Source organism: Perca flavescens, chromosome 20 (assembly GCF_004354835.1).
Source record: "Perca flavescens isolate YP-PL-M2 chromosome 20, PFLA_1.0, whole genome shotgun sequence".
Lineage (NCBI taxonomy): Eukaryota > Metazoa > Chordata > Actinopteri > Perciformes > Percidae > Perca > Perca flavescens.
In genome coordinates this window covers 14721605-14739206 of record NC_041350.1, presented here as the reverse complement: position 1 = coordinate 14739206, position 17602 = coordinate 14721605, and the positions used below count along the sequence as shown (strand labels likewise).

The 17602-nt window shown below is 42.0% G+C and overlaps 1 protein-coding gene across 2 annotated transcripts in view; it reads right to left on the bottom strand.

Annotated features, from left to right (window-relative positions):
• Nucleotides 1–17034, bottom strand: part of eml5 (EMAP like 5) — a 35969-nt gene extending 18935 nt beyond the window's left edge. For both annotated transcript variants that reach the window (XM_028565655.1, XM_028565656.1), the window contains exons 1-11: nt 16512–17034; nt 9694–9853; nt 7585–7683; nt 7047–7115; nt 3114–3299; nt 2449–2584; nt 1613–1814; nt 1226–1363; nt 837–1093; nt 472–684; nt 204–371 (exon numbers count right to left, since the gene is read on the bottom strand). In XM_028565655.1, coding sequence (XP_028421456.1) covers nt 204–371; nt 472–684; nt 837–1093; nt 1226–1363; nt 1613–1814; nt 2449–2584; nt 3114–3299; nt 7047–7115; nt 7585–7683; nt 9694–9853; nt 16512–16708 — 1825 coding nt within the window. In that variant the 5' untranslated portion in view covers nt 16709–17034. The remainder of the gene's footprint in view (nt 1–203; nt 372–471; nt 685–836; nt 1094–1225; nt 1364–1612; nt 1815–2448; nt 2585–3113; nt 3300–7046; nt 7116–7584; nt 7684–9693; nt 9854–16511) is intronic.
• Between the last annotated feature and the right edge of the window lie 568 nt (nt 17035–17602).

The following is a 17602-nucleotide window of genomic DNA, read 5'->3' as shown; positions in this document are numbered from 1 at the left end:
CTTGTTGGCAGGAGCCACAGATTTTGTGAAATAAGTAATATCTGTAATGCAAGTCACTGTTCTTCACACAAAGCTACATTACAATGTTACACTGTAATATTCCTAATCAGATTGATCAGAAGGTAAAATAAAATTCCTCTTTTCTGGGAAAATATATTCCCACATTACGGTTAAATAATGACTGTGCCAGGTTATCATCTTACCTTGCGTTGCTATATGTATAGCCTCTTTAGACTTTCTTTCGGGAACAAACTTCCACTGGAACACTGAGTGATCAGCACCACCAATAGTTATGACCCACTGGTAGTCATGTGACCATCTGGCATTGGTTATGTGGGCTGAATGACCTAAATACTTTTTAAATTTTGCACCTAAAATCAAGAGGAAATATATCAGTAACACAGTAGATAATAATATCAGAACATCTGTACTTAACTCTCCTTAAAAATTCAATAATTGGGTCTTCTTTACCTTTTTTTACACATGGATATCGTAAAAGTTTGACTAATCCGTAGTCGTCAGCTGTTACTAAGACTTGATTGTTAAAGTTGGCGTCCACAGAGTTAATGTCATTGATATCTGAGTACTTGGGCCATATTCCATTAACCTCAGGGCCCAACACACATGTCCATGAAGCCCACTGTACCAGCTTCAGCTCCTCCCTGTTGGTCACCTCCTTCCCACCTCAACAGAAGACAAAAACATCTGATCTCACAAAGAAGCTCAGGGACAGTATCATATTAAAGCAACTCTTTTTGGCTTGTCGATATGCCAGTATTTTACAGAGAACAGGATTCAAATAGTTATAACGTGGGAACATGGACTACGTGACTTACTTGGCATTCTGTAGAAGAGTCTCCTGCCGCTGCCGTCATTGGTCTGCAGGTACTTGCTGTCCGTGGACCAGTCCATGTGTGTGATGAAGCTGTTGGAGCCGATGCACTCGCCCACCTTCTTGTACCTCTGCACCACACCATAGATATCCACTGAATTATCATTAGAGCCAACAGCCAAGTGGGCCCCATCGGGGGAATACTTCAACTCATGGATGGCTTCCTTCCTGTCCTTGATGTGCACCACCTCTGTCATATCTCTGGAGGGAGAAGCAGGGAAAAGTAGCTTGAATAAGGAGCTACAATGGACACAAAATGATGAAGCTCTTCATCATAGTAGCCATTCACAGAAGATCAAGATTTCCCATTTGGCTTTTGAAATGTGTACCCACCTCACTCTGAGAACGGTGAAGGAGCCATCCTTCATTCCCAGCGCAAGGTGGATGCCATCAGTGCTCACAGCTGCACAGCGGATAGGCTCCTCCATGTTACAGCGAGCTATCAGTGCATGATCTATAAGGCTCCATATCCTTTAGATACAGAGAAATAGGACAGATGAAGAGTCAAAGCAGTGATGAGATTACATAGAGTCAAACAACCATAGCAATGATGTTTGTAGTATCTGTTGTGTTATGTATTAAGTTTTTTCTGTATACTGACATTTATAACTGGTTTATTATTGTAGATTTTAGTTAACAAAATTACAAAATTAATTGGTTGATACTGAATTAAACAAAATCAGTTATTTGCACATCGTGGTAACATGACACCAGCTTCACCTGACTGAGCGATCATCACTTCCTGTCATGGCCAGAGGCTTGGTGGGGTGGACAGCTAGAGCCCACAGCTCACCCTCACAGTGACCCTGCATGATGAGGAAGGGCTTGGTGCGGTCGTGGACCACCACTTCGAAGATCTCACTGTCTTGCGTGCCCACCAGGATGTGATCTCCCCGCCAGCACACGCTGCGCACAGACAGCCCTATCAATGGCACACACATGCACTTAAAAATCAGGAATACATTGAAAAAGCATGCTAACATGAAAGCAGACAGACATTTGCCAACGCTTATACAGTCATTATAAAAGACACGACAGGGATAATAAAGACAGGAGGTGCAAATAGTTATCTGCAACTACCCAGGACGGAAAATACAATGACAGCACATGTTGTCAAGCCAATCTGCCAACTGACTCTGGGTAATACAGCCAGAAGAGGATGGAGGAAGCATGTGCTGTATACATATATGAACATGACATCTGTATACAGTGTAAAACTGCAACAGAACTTGGACTTACTAACAACGAGAAGAACAGCAGAACAATATGGGGACTGCTACAAACAGATGGTTATTAACTCCGTCTGCAATGACATTACCCACCTCGGCTATTTTCCCCTCTAGCTACTGTTAGGTCCAAGATTATAAATACAAGAGATGGAGAAAATAGAAAAGGAGAAAGAAAATGTTAGATTAGTAAGGAGAACAGGAAAGGCATAAAGGTTTTTGTTGTTGTTGTAGATTTACACAATTCTTCCAGTGCCCCAGGACACCACAGATTGACCTGCAACCTTTCTGTACTCAGTTTAAAGGAAAAAGGAGGCAGTTTGACATCACCTTTATATCCTTGGTCGGTTTCCCTGAGATCAATGACAGTAATTGGTTTGAAGTTGAGATCCCACAGCCGCACGCAGCCGTCTCGGCCCCCGGTGGCAAAGCCTTCTTCACAGACATTCATGCTGAAAATCCCTGACTGGAGGAAATGACCGGCTGTCAGTGAGGATCTGCACAATAAATGAGCAATGACAGAACCAGCCCCAGCTACAGACCACTTGGTGCTGCTGCTCAGCCAGGCATTTGTTTAACATGGCTTTCACAATTACAAACCTGCTATTGTGGCCTCAAGAAAACACAAAACATGGTTAAGGGAGGTGTCATTTTTATTTTATTACTGGAAAGCTCTACTGATGACCTCCTTTGCTAAGAGTCTTTGTTTACACAGGGAGGCCCCATGTTAAACCCTCAGTGAGACATTTGGTGGTACAAAAAGCAGCAATGAACATGTACTATAGTTATTATCCCCTCCCCCATCCGCCCATCCCCTCACCCAGCTGTTGATCCCATAGATATCATTTAATCCTGTGGAGCAAAAGGCTGATCCTTTTCTACTGAGTAGAATCAAACGAAGCCAGTGTGCATGGCTTCGACCCTGATTAAGTTTACTTTTATATATGGTGCAGCAGGGCCACAAAGCACAAAACACGCTGATCTTATAAACTCACCCCATGAGCTCCTTGCACCGTCCTCATCAAGTTGATCCCTTTCCACACGTAGATGTCGCCATTTAAGGCACCTGAATATGTGACCTCGTCCTTGGCGCAGGCAAGGCAGAGGATGGTTTGGAGATCCCCGGTTTTGCCAAAAACACCACGTTTGGGTGTGAGAGCATTACCACATAAGCTCCAAAACTGCAAACACAAACAGAAAGAGTAAAAGAGTATGGTGGCTAATAATCCCCCCTGTAATCCTGTCCTGAAAGAACCAAATGGACAATTATGGAAAATTTGGATAGAAAAGATTGAAAGCCATCATGTTATGGTTTTGTCAGCCACACACAGAGCAACTCCATTAAAACGCACGCACACACACACACACACACACACACACACACACACACACACACACACACACACACACACACACACACACACACACACACACACACACACACACACACACACACACACACACACACACACACACACACACACACACACACACAAACAGACCTTCACAGAAAGCAAAGTCAAATTCAAATGCTTCCCCTCCTGTTCATGTGATACTGGGAACCCTTGCTGGGGGTCAGTGCTGTAACCACCTGATCAGCATGCACAGACACAGACACATGCAAGCATACACGCAGGCTCGTTATTTATGAACAAGGTCATTGGGATGCATGGGCACAGCCTCGTCTGAGGCTAAATCCATCAAACAGAGGAGGAGAGAGTGAAAGAGAGATGCTCTGTCTGCATGGAGATGAGATCACAGGGAGAAAGCTCAAGCAGGGCGTCTCGAAGGCTGAGACATGGCCGTCGGCATGTAAAACAGAGACACGTCACCGGCAAACTGCAGGAAAACGAACGATATATAATATATATAATGTTTTCTGTTCTACCTAAAGGAGAATGTTCCTGCGCATTACCAGAAATCAGGTTCATTGCAACAACAAAAAATTAACCTGAAGGATTCTGCTCAGAAAAGACAGAAATTGTAGGTGGTGTTGTTGAACAGAACTGAGGCTTGATAGACACTTGATAGTCACAGGATGAACAAATGAGCTCCTCGGCAGTGACAGCCTGTCACACCCTCACTAACAACTATCCTCCTGCCTGATAGGGCTCCCGTGTGCTAACAGGAGGGATCGATTATCAGAGACAGGCATCACAGCCTCAGATACAGCATTGCAATCAAACATCTGAAGCTTGTACGCACCACAACAGGGCAGAACTTCCCTAATCCTGAGCTCCTAACTGAGCTCTGAGTGAGAATTTGCATGTGGGTGCCTTTACGTGAGGGGGTTGTGGCTGAAGGTTAAGCAAGTAAAAATCATAGGTGTGTGAGTAATCTGGGAAGGTGTACATGCAGATTGAAGTGTGGCAAGTGGTGGGTATGTGATAAGGGTTGGCTGAGATGGAGGTAGGGGGTGGGGGGGTTTGTGGCCCAGCTTGTTGTGAAGGCAGCGGGGATGGATGCGGCGTGACTGCACAACCCTCCCTGCCCGCAACTGATAAGGCAGCAAGACACGGGCGGCAGCTAATCCCTTCGTGCTGAATTACTAAGAGGAGACGAGATGCTGTGGGGGTTTACGATGAGGCCAGGAGCAGAAGAGGACGGCACAGAGGCGGAGCAAAGTAGAAAGATGGAAATGCCCTGGAAAATGAGACTGCTTTGTATTGAAATCAAGACCTGGTTAACAGTGTTGCTTTCTCTGAATAACACTTTTTATTAAACATCCTCCAGAGAACCCTCCGGTATAGTGGAAGCTGCTCCTGGGATAACCCAGGATTAGTGGTATGTCTTTAGCTTAGTTACTTCCACCTTCACTCTGAAGAAAAACCTTTTAAATGCAATTAATGCAGAGAGGGTTGTAACTCATCAGCTACTGCATCACCCTCACCCCTGTCATCTTACTCATAATATCCCTCCTGTCAGACTACAGTGACCCTGAATGGTGTCAGAGCGCTAAATGCTACACTAACAGAGGTCAAATTTTTGGCAGCTCACTGTAAGCAAAACTAGATGCAACGTTGCTAGAAGCTGATTTTCTTAAACCTTGATGTCAAATTAAAGCTCACCTCTGTGTGTGTCAGTATATTATAGTGGAAGGAACATGTAATTAAAGCACTGCATGACCTCATAATGATAATATGACATTGACAAAAATGTGTACAGACTGTGCTTTTTCCGACATAATAAAATGTTTTTTTAACATTAAAGCATGTAAACATGTTCTAGTGTAGACCCAACATACAAGTATGAACATGAGAATTAGCATAATATGTCTCCTTCAAATTAGATTGTTTTTATAAGGGACCATGCACAGTATTAAATAAATGTTACCTTTAAATATCTTGTATCAGAGTTAGCTTAAAGATCATTTTCATCTGTAGTCACTTAGCAGTTCACAACTGCAAATTGCAAAGCTGTGATGTAAAGTATACAGGAGTAAATGGGTTACAACAATGGACCCCCACAAGCTTTTACAAGATAAATCTGAGGGGTCTCAATATAATTAAGAGGATAGGAACCAGAAAAACATTTCTGATATACAAAAAGCTGTTAATTTATTAATACTTTCCTAATGTGATGAGTAGCTAATGCTTTGTTTTATGGGGTCACAAGCAAAAATGTTGTGAGCCACTGGGCAACAACATGCAAAACTGGTGTGTGTGTGTGTGTGTGTGTGTGTGTGTGTGTGTGTGTGTGTGTTTGTGTGTGTGTGTGTGGGGGGCTGAAGAAGGCTATGCTAAGGTCTGAGTTGTCCTGAACTAATCAAAACATAAATGACTATATAATTAGCAAGGAGGAGCTGAGTGAGTAGGGGGGCATCACCAGCAGCCTCATTCCTCATCACCAGAGGTTGTGTGTTTTCCTCAGCCTGCTAGTGAGTGGATTACTGGGACTAAATCTCCTGGATGCTCTGAGTGCTATAATCGCTGAGCGAGCACAGCGCTGGGGAGCAGATGTCACATGGTCCACAGGGTGAAGGCTGGGGAATTATGTGGGACAATTGCTGGATGGCCTTGGCATCAGGAAACAAGAAGGGAGGGAAAGAGGAGGAGGAGAAAGACTGAAGGATTCAGTGTAGACTGGGGGGTTTGGTGCGGCGGCCGGAGGGGGGTTTCTGTGCCACAGCGCTGGGGGAAGAGTTCAGAGGGGAATTACTACGAGAGGAAGCAGGTCAAGCTGGATTGAGATGAGGGAGTCATCAGTGACATGTTACGCCACTGGGAAATGCGTACAGTAGGCTAAACCTCCAAACTGCATCAAGTTCTGCAATGTTTAGCCTCGCAGGGCCAGTGGTCACGTTTCCGATCCCAGCATCATGATTTACTCTCTTCCCAATGATTCGGAAATAAGCTTCCTCTGTGACTTTGGACTCCTTGTTATTTCCTAATGGCCACGCCACTCCAGAAACACTACTACAGATCCCAAAGGGAAGGCTTTAGGAAGACACCCTGCATACACTCATAAAAGATTTACCAACCCACTCTTCTGTGAAAAAGAGGTGAAAGAGATAGGCCCGAGAAGGGAAGCGAGCACAGCTGCAGTTTGTACAGTAGAGTGTTTTTAAAAGCTAAATGAGAGCTGAGAAGGGGAGCTGAGTAGCAGAGTCATGGTTCCCCGTGAAAAGAGAACATTTTTCCTCTCTGCAGTGCAGATTTGTTCAATTTTGAGGGAAGAGTCTGTGAGTCATTGCCCGTCCTACTTATGTTAAGTGCCTAATAACCATGGACTCTGAAATAAGGTGAATTTGCATACATCTATTTTAAGACTTTGATATGGTCATGGCGATAAAGCAGAGAGGGCAGGGAAGAATTCTTCAGACTTCCTAAAAAGCATAATCTGTTTTTATATATTATGCAAATGAAGTACAAGAACCCTAAGAGCCGGCTGCAATCTGCAGGGTGTAAATGACCAGGAAGTGGCTGTACCTTGATATGTTTGACACCACAGCTTACAAGCTTGCTCGGCTGGTACAAATCCCACGATATGTCAAATATCTGTGGGGAGAAAACATACATTAAATATTGTTACACAAACACAATATCATATTATTATTATGCAGCATACTGATCTTTCGTGTAACTCTGGGATATGATGTACATCTAGTTAAATTCTATTCAAATTTACTCAGATGTCTGGACTTCTAATAATCAGATTTCTTACGAAAGAGGGTCAAAAATATAAAAAAAGGGGAAATGAAAAGAAAGTGTGTGTGTGTGTGAGGCTGTGGTATAATGTGTGTGTGCTGAATTAGAAAACAACAGCTGCCTGTATTTTATCTTTTAAAAATTCCTTTTCATTAGCCCTGCACCCTCTCAGACAGGCTCTGGAAAGCTCACAATCAATCAGGCCTAACTTGTTTACTGTATGTCCCCTTTGGGCAGACGCTCCATCCTGCATTTATAGCTAATTGAGGTGGTCGATACGGAGCTTGTGATGGAGACAGGGGAGGAAGAAAGTGTTTACCCTGTCTGTATGACCGGGAGCAGCTGCCAAAACCTTCCCTCTCCTCCAGTCCCACACACAGATTGTGTTTTTAGAGTCCAAACCCACAGACACCAGACACTGCAAAGAGAGCAAAAACAAGCCATAACAGATTAAACCGAATCTGCTCTGTTGCACTAATCACTGCAAAACAAACTTAGTTACCTCCACTGTAGCATGGCAGGGCACAATGAAAGGGCTAATAATGGCTACAGAGCAGAACAGAACAGTTGTCCAGCCCCTGGCACTTCCAGTGAGCACATTTGAGTGCTTTTGCTGGAGGAGCCTCCTATAGCTGACTGAGTGAGTAGGCAGCAGCAGCAGCAGCAGCAGCAGCAGTGGAGCAGAAGAGAGCAGTTCTTATGAAAATTCTTCTCCACTCTGCAGCTTGCTTTACATGATAGAAGATGTCCTCTTTGATCCACTGCTGAATCAGTGTTCAGCTATGGATAGAAGTCTCTGCTGAGGCATTTGGACTTGTATTAATTTGTATTAAGAGAAGTCTGTATTTAATTATGAGCAAAGAGGCCATGCCTGACAAACCCCTGTAAAACCATGTGGATTAGGGGGTTGAAAAGTACAGCCACTAGCAGTGTGGCTCTACGGATGGTCCAGACTGAAATATCTCAACAACTTTTGAAGGGATTTCCTTGAAGTTTTGTACAGACATTCATGATCCCCAGGTGATGAATCCTTATGACTTTAGTGATCCCCTGACTTTTTCTCTAGCACCACCATGAGGTTGACATTTTTGGTTTTTGGTAAATGTCTTAACAACTATTAGAAGGATTGGCATGAAATTTGGTGCACACATCCATTTTCCCCTCAACTGGGTAGAATACTCAGAACAACAAGAATAAAGTAAAACAAAGGTCATGCGTTATACTCTTTTGACCAGACAGCACAACTGAAGCTCATAATGAAATACCTAGAAGAGATGTCTCAAACATCAGTGTATATTTTGATATTGCTTTAATAGATGGACGGAGAAATGGCACAAGGCATTCCTCTGGACTGTCTTGAGTTCAGCTCTGACTTCCTCTAATCCAGGAAGGGAAGAGATGAAGAGTAAATAGAGCCGCTAAACTGAGAAGCGATGGAGCCTCCTCTGGCTTTAAACACTGTCACATTCCATCTAAATCCCCAGCTTTCTACCAGAGCAGGAAAATGGCATGGGGTCATCTTCCTGTCTCTTACTGCAAAATACAGGAGGTATAATTCTGAGAGCTCCTACGGGAGGAAAAGCGAGACGTGCAAAGATAAAAACCTAGAGATGCTTCCGCACAGTATCAATTAATATAGTCCAAATCAACATTGGGTGGAGGCTGCAGCGTGTAAATGTGAACTATTGGCAAGTGTGCAGGGAGCTGGTTTAAAAGATAACATGAAAACGTTCAATAGCAAGTTACAAATAACATGCATACTGTATATGGGCCCACTGTCCGGATGCCAGTTGCTTATTTTCACAAGAGTACTTAAAGGCTTCCCATGTGCTGAAGCTTGTCTCACCTTAACACAGCCAGGTCCTGTCAAACTCTGTGATGTAAGGTACCAAGCATTGCAGCTAACTGTTTTCCTGAAAAATCTACCAAGTAGAGCATGTCTGGGTGCAGCTGTCCAGCCAATACTGCTGGAGTATTCACAGATGTGTCATTTTAAAAACTCAGCCCAGCTGGCGAGCTGCAAAAGCCAGTCTGCAGCTCTTGAGTGGAGTTTCGAATGCTGCGTCTGTGCCTCTCAAACTAAAACTTTTCTGTTTCAGTTTGTTCAGTTTCTGGTTTCAGTTCTGTCTGTGCTCTTTTCTTAGAAGAAACCAGTGCCTTATGGAAGAACTAAAAACAATTCAAAGTCAACAGTCAATTTCCTAGTATATGCTAGCTGTTGTCACAACTGGGGCGCCTGGGTAGCTCACCTGGTAGAGCGCGCCTATATAAAGAGGCTCAGTCCTCGCTGCAGCGGCAGCGGGTTCGATTCCGACCTGCGGCCTTTTTCTGCATGTCTCTCTCCCCTTTCATGTCTAACCTGTCCTATCCAATAAAGGCCTAAAAATACCACAATTAAAATAATAATCTAATCGTGTCACAACTGTACCTGCCCCTCGAGGTCGAAGGCCAGGCAGGCAATGCCATGTGTGTGCACATCCTTGAGGATGGACACAGTGTGCAGGGTGTAGGAGTCCCATACACAGATATAAGGCTCCTTGCCCACCTGTCCTGTGGCCACCAACACACGCTCCGGATGCAGAGCTAAACTGTACAGAGAGAGAGACAAGGGAGAGAAAACATCTGGTTAGCATTGCCATTTTGCATGCTTGCATGTGTGTGTGTGTGTGTGTGTGTGTGTGTTGGGAGCAGACAAGGGATTTACCCTCGCAGTGGAAACCACTGGGATGAGATGAACACATTAAGTCAATGTTGGGTCTGAATATGGAAGCAGAGGGGCAGCTTGACGAGGTGACACGGTCCATTTAACTCAGCCATGCTCAAATACACAGCCTGGCTTCATGCATGCATACAGGATGGTCATATAGTATAAAAAGTAGTATTGGTGAATCTGTGAATGTCTTTTGTCTCAATTTTTGTTGATTTTCTTAGTGTCCCTTCTCTGTCCATTTTACTTTTTATAATTCATCTGGGGTTTCTTGCATCACCAGGCATGTTTGTAACACTCTTACATAATCTCCCCCGTTCCCTCCACTCCACTCGTACCTCCCCCACCCATAAGCATTCCCACTCTACAGCTGAGCAACAGCCTGCTGTATAAAGCTGTCACTCCCTCCCATCCTTTCAGTGGCCGCCAGTCACGTTTCAGGCAGGCCACCGTGATTCACTGGGCAATTCTTCCTCTTGCCTTGTCCTGGCCTATATATTTCATGCTGTGACGAAGCTCCCTCCATTATAATCAGGCTGCCCGTTTTGCTCTCCAGAATTTCTAACCCTGGCTTGTATTCAGACAGCAGGCTGGATGAGCTTTCGCAGGCCGGGCAGCCTCAACCTGCTGAGAACAGAAAGCTCAACTTTCTCACACTTTACACCTCACTCTTCCCTGTCTTTCTTTGTTTCTGTCCCCCAAAGTTCTCAGGCAGGAATCTTTCTGTCTGACTCGTCACACCTCATCTGCATTCACACCGCGTCACCATGGACCTGACAAAGATTTGGCGGTGTAATGTCTCTGAAAGCTGAGGTGGGTGAGATGTGACAAGTCTTTGTCCTCCCTCAACTCGCTCTCCTGGTCTTTTCTCATCACCTCCGCTTTCCCACCTTCTTTGTTAAAGCTCTCTCCAAACCTGGCACAATTTTGCATCTTACTTTTTATGAATTATATAATCAGAGCAAGGCAGTTATAAATAGCATTCAAAGGAAGAGGAAAAAAAATGATTGGAACACTTTGAGATGCAGACAGACACAGCTGAGAAACCTGCTCTGGCACAAGCATGTATTGCACAGCAAATCTGTTTGGTTTGACACTGGAACAACAAGCGTGAAGAATAAAAGCTATGAAGGAAATCTCAGGCCAAAAGAATTTGCAAGCAACACCGACACTAAGCTGGACTTTCACTTCAGTTATATCTCACATCCTACCACCTTTAATATGTATGCTATGTCCATGTTACTGCTTGGAAAATTCAGTGTGGCCTGTGAGCCAGCTACAACAAGATCCCTGTTTTATTTACATTTCTGTCAGCTGAAGAGCTTCCTAAATGCCATCACTAATGACTTAGCCTGCAGTGCATCACCGTGGTTCTCCTGTTTGTTGTACTGAGGGCTACGGCTGTTTGATGCGGCTGTCTTCCATCTGCCAAGTCCTGTAGTACAAACAAGCTAAATACTGCAGCAATTAAATAGCCTGTTTTCATGTTGATAAGAGTAAAACCAACTGCCGGAAGAGTTGATTTTCCATGGTGAAGACGCAAAGATGCAGCACAGGAAGAGACCAAGGTCACCTAAGCGACATAGAAGAGCACGAGACACACCTTTATCCATTCTAGTTAAATGTTTTCCCTTCTTCAACACGAGTAAAACAATCAATTTTTTTCTATTATATGGGCAGGAATTATAATAGACCCTCATGATATGGTGAGCAACGGAGACAACTTTGATTCACATTGCCCGCAGTAGTTTCCTTTGTCTGATTGTTTGCCTATACAGTGGATTAAAAAGAGCAAAGGATTAGGATGTTTCTGAAGGTCTATACAGTACAGGATATTACCCAGGATTCCACAAATAATTTTTTATCCAGCTGGCCATCAAACTCCATCTGAAACACCTACACCGCATACTACAAATATAAAACCAGGTGTGAAAGTAAACAATTGATGACTATATTGGTGCTCTGCTTTATTAGAAAGTCAAAGGGACAAAGAGGAAGAAAAGGGGGCGACATCAGGCAGGATTCTGGCTGAACATGCCAACATGACACCCAAGAGGGTAGGTTTAATTTTTTTTAGTCCTCAAATACTTCAGAAAACCAAAATTAGTGGATCTCTTCACTGGAGATGGTGTCTTATATTTGCGCTGAAGCAATTGATCAGCTAATTGATTAGTAAATTGAAAGAAAATGAATTTCTTTAATAATTGGTTAAGTCATTTATTAGGAAACATTTCCAGATTTTGCTGGTTAAAGCTTCTCAAATGTGAGGATTTGCTGCTTTTTTCTGTTTTATATCATTATGTATTGAATATCTCTGGGTTTGAGTTGGACTAAACATTCAATTTCACTATGTCATTAGATAGTTAAATCTAATGGCTGTGGGAAATTATAATAGGTGCTTTCCATATTTTCTGACATTTTATGGATAACGATTAATCAATCTCTTGTAAAACAAATTGACAGATTTGTCGAAAATGAAAATAATCATGAGTTACAGCCCCAATAAATATAATGTTGTCCTGATACCAGACTAAATATCATTCAAGGATTTTTGATAAAAAATGTATTATTAATTGCAGGGCTGCAATGATAATTGATCAATCAACTAATCGACATATGGACACTAATCACTTCAGCTCTACTTAATTGTCCAGTTGATTGTTTCAGAGTAAACATGAATAATTCATCATCATATCCACAAAACGAATCAATAGTGTAAATACCTTCTGAAATTACCAATTATCATTTCCAAAATATATACAATATATTAATACTGAGGTATTTGGTCCACAATATTATGATATTTAATTTGGTCCTCATCCACTCATAAATACATTATATTAATCTAAAGTTTGGCACCATTAACATTGGTGCTGTTTCTAAGTGAGGGCATGTGTAGCCTCTCCCAGCTCATCTGTGTAAAACATTCATAACATCACCACTTAAATGAGATGTCAGTCCGAGTTCATTTCTTTAATCCCAGCGACAACAATGCTGAATCATGCCATTGTGCTAAATTAACGTACTGAACTCTGGCGGATCCTAATTGGGGACGGCAGATCGTCTCTTTAGAGACCAGCCAGCTACTCACAGTGATGATGGGACCTATGCCCTCAGTATGTCACTGACACTGCACAGAGCACCTGGAAATATGTGTAAAGGTAAGAAACAAAAGGAAGCACACAGCATTGCCACCAACAGTAAAGGTTATTGGTATGATTTTCTTTTTTTCCTATCCTCTTCTCACTAGATCTTCTTTTATTAGACCGGTTTTCTACTTTTCCCCCTTGTGATTATGGTGATTAAAATGTATGAGCATGTTTTGATGCAATCATAAATGATTAAATACAGTGGTGACTGACATTCTGTTGAGACCAAAGTCAGCAGAAAAAGACAATGTTTTAGGAAATGCATAGCCCAAACCATTGTGCAATAGTAATTTTGTTGGAAACTCAAATATTGCATGTATATCAAACACACTATAATGACTTTACAGACTTATACTTTTGACTTTAGCTCGTACATTAATATGTAGAGTTAGTTTGCATTGGCTCATACAGTTTACAGAGTACAGGTGCAAGACTCTTCTCTGCAAACCTGACACATTTGATTGCATGCACCTTCCTGCAAATTCTAACAAGAAAGAAACAATTAATTAGGCAATATTAATAGAAATGTTTTCACTGCATCTCTCCAAGCTCACTGAAACAAGACCAGTCTGGGTCTGGCATCTATAATCCATAACACTGGCTGTGGTCCATCATAAAGTTAACAAGATATTGTAACATGAGACATCCTTTTATTCCTGCGTCCACAACACTCTCTCATTAACTTTCACACTCTATCATAACATAGAACATAAATAAGCCAAGATTTTGAATAACAGCTGAAAATAAAGCTAAGGTTGGCTATCTTTTGACATTTTTAAACGCTGATGCCAACGCACCAAGGTAACAAGGGTAAAAGGGGAACAGTCTTTTCTCCCTGTTGAGGTCGGGATGAAGGTACCGGAAACACCAGGCCAGCACTGAGAGGCTCAGGAGGAGCTTCTACCCTCGGGCCAATAGGATCCTAAGTGAGGACACTGCTTAAGACTGCCTGCCCCCCGCTCAAAGCATCTTTTAGTAATTCAGCTTATTTTTTAGTGTGCATGTGTGGTTTGAATGAACTTGTGTGCATTCTTCAGGTCTGTGTGTACATGTTCTGCATGTCAGCATGCTTGCAAAAGGAGAGATTAATATTTGTGGTACTGACTCCTGCAGGTTATTAGCAGTAGCCTCAGGTTCTTTTGAGTTTGAGACTGGAATAAATATCTGAACTGCAAAAGAGTGGAACAACTGCAGAGCGATGTGAGGAAAGAATAGCAAACAGTTTTTTGCTACTGAATTTACAAGCATGACTCAAGGGGAATTTTGTTTTAACTACAGGACATTACATCCTCAGTCTTTTATGTTATTGCCCAATAACCTATGAATTTAATTTAAGAGCCAGACCTGCTAAAGAAGGCCAGCCTATCTTGTATTTCTGTTTCGCTGTCATGGACAGCCAAGCCTTTCCTTCATGTGAAAACCTGCCTATTAGCTCCTCTACATCAGACTGGGATACCAGTTAAGAGACTGCAGGGCAAGATAAAACCAGGAGGGAGAAACAAGGCCAGTAATTAATTCATGAAGTAAAACACCAATTTATATGTAGCTCACAAGAAACCAAAACTGACAGAGAAAAAGGAAGACAAGAGCAACAAAGAGGGATTTGAATCATAGTGCTATCTGAGGGGGCAGCATCTATTCCACATGAGTTAGTGCAACGTGAGAGATGTCCAACAGTTATTCAGCACTGGATCTGCTGAGGATGGCGCCTGGTTGTGCCATAGCCGTCTAAGTAAAAGGAAGTGTTTATGAGAGCTTCACAAGCACTCCTCTGAGATCTGCATTTAAAATGACTAATACCTGGTCTGCTTCAACAATAACAGACAGCTCAGGAGATCTGTGTAGCTTGTACTGTAAATGTCTTAATAACGCTAAAGCTTTAAATAACTTGGCTGCAGAAAAAGTAACAAAAGACCAAATGACACCATAAGGAGCCTGATCTGACATAATCCTTACGAATGTGATTGCACAGTAAAAACAGATGTAGGCCTGCAGATGGCCAATTTGATGGTTAACCAATTCATTACTTTTGCATAGTCATTAGTCTTGCAAATGCAGTCAGTGACATAAGGACCTGCAGCTTTGAACTCAGGCACTTGATGCAGAGGGTTAGTATTCTCATTAATTGACATAATCCTTACTGTAAAAACAGATTAGGCCTCTGGCCAATTTGATGGTTAACCAATTCATTACTTTTGCATAGTCATTAGTCTTGCAAATGCAGTCAGTGACTCCTTCGGCTAAGCGTTTGAACTCAGGCACTTCACCCACAGGGCAGCAGAGGGTTAGTATCTCTATTGTGCCATTAATAATGGAGCAGGAGTCCAGCTGACTACCGACACAGTATAGAATGCTAGTCATCTCCAAGCCAACCCACACACACGTCAACACAAGCGCTGGAGCGTTGAACACAGGTCACTGTTGTGTGGCATGTTGAGAAAACAGTTGGAAAGGCAGGATAATTACATGTGTGATGTAACACTGGTTACTTTGCTGCATTATCAAATAGAAGGTGATTCAAGGTTTGTTTGAGTTACCACAACCCATGGAAAGCTTTCCAATCCAAGGAGGATGCCTTCAAGGACAGCTGTTCAAGTGTAATTGCTCCACATATTTTTTTTTATTTTGGAACTTGTCTACTACCAGGATGGAACCAGGAGTGCCAGCAATCTGAGAACATCACCAAAGAAAAAAATTGTTGAATAATTGTTTAGACAATCTACTGAAAATTAATAGCGTCTTTGAGTTCCATGTTGAGCGCTATATAAAACTTATGTATTATTATTATTATTAATAGTTAACTTTTCTGATAATCAATTAATCGTTTGAGTCATTTATTAAGCAAAAATGCCAATAATAACACATTTCTAATAACACATTCTTTAATGAGTGGATTTGCTTTTCTGTGTGATTTATTTTTAAATAAATATAAATTAAATATCTTTGCGTTTTAGACTTTTAGTTGGACAAATAAAAAACATTTTTAAAGAATCACCTTGAGCTCAGATGAAATTTAAGTGGTATTTCCCCTAAATGATTAATTTGGGTTTGATGATTAACTCCAATGCAATATTCTAGCAGCCCTGCAACTACAAGAGTGACAGCAGTGTAATCTCTAGTAGTGAGAAAGACCACCCTTCAATCTGGAAGGCTGGTAAAAAAAAAATCATCTGTCCTGCTGGAGTAATACTGAAGCCCCTTACTAACTCCGGGGATGCTGTTGAGTGGGTGTGTGCCCCCTCTAGCTCCCTATGAAGCTAAAACTATATCATATTACATTGCACAAGCACCCACAATGACAACACTACAATATCAATTCATGTCAATTCTGCTGTGGGTCCGATGCTGTCCGAGGTGCTGAAAACAAACTGTTGTGTGTATCAACACTACCTGATTATGTCATCATTGTGCCCCAGGTAAAATTTCTGCTTATGCTCCCGGGTGTTGTACACAACTCCCACACCAGCGACAAAATAGACTATTTCCTTGGCGGCGGTGTAGTACAGGTTGTTGCGGCACTGATGTCCCCGGTATCCGTACACCCACTCCAGTCTCAGGTGGCAGTTCGGAGCAGTTCTGTCAGCCATGTCCGCACTTCCGTGTGTGTCTCTGTGTTGCTATCACGTAGGGTTTCTGATATAGTGTCATTCACCAATAAGGATTTATTTTAAGCCCGTGTGTCCCATTAGTTCCGTTCGATTTTTACCAATCCAGATAGAGCGTTGAAATTGGGCATGTTTGCGGGTCACGTGAATGTATAGTCTTGCAGTACGATAAGATGAAAGCCCTCCGTCTCTATTTAAGAAACAGGTTTCTAAGCTGTTGTTCTCATTGTGAGAATCCACTTGTACTTCTTCAGCCCAAAGCTTGCGGTCCTCTTCGACACAGGTCAGAGCTCCTGTCAAATCCTACAAAGATGGAGCTGCACTGTTATTCCACAGGTACCGCCCATAAAGATGACGGACCAGTTTGTCGTCCAATCAGATTCTTTAACTCATCCTGGAGGAAAAAAAGCAGGAGAGTACAATCCCCCATGGCTAAAAAAGTTATGCTAGGCTCTAATTAAAACTGCATAACAGAATTTAAATTTAACATTAACTCATTGTGTCTTATTGAAAATATCATACTCTGAATGTGTGTGTATTTTACACACACAAATAGACACAAAACATTCCCCATAGGATATAATTAAGTCATAATATAACGTTACATTCAAAAAACCTTTATTTTTATCTACAGATGTCCCAAATAAATGTGAGTTTTGTAAGATGAAAAGAAACAACAAAACTTTTGCTTTATGATCTTCCTAAATAAGTAATGTAGAAGATAAGAATTTTATTTTATATTACGATAACGTAATATAAAATAACATTCTTGGCTACTGATAAGCACCAGAAAATACAACTAACTGTTTACTTACTAATTTTATCAGGTACATTTTGTATCCATATTCAGTTCCAAGTTTTCAAAATCTCTCCGTT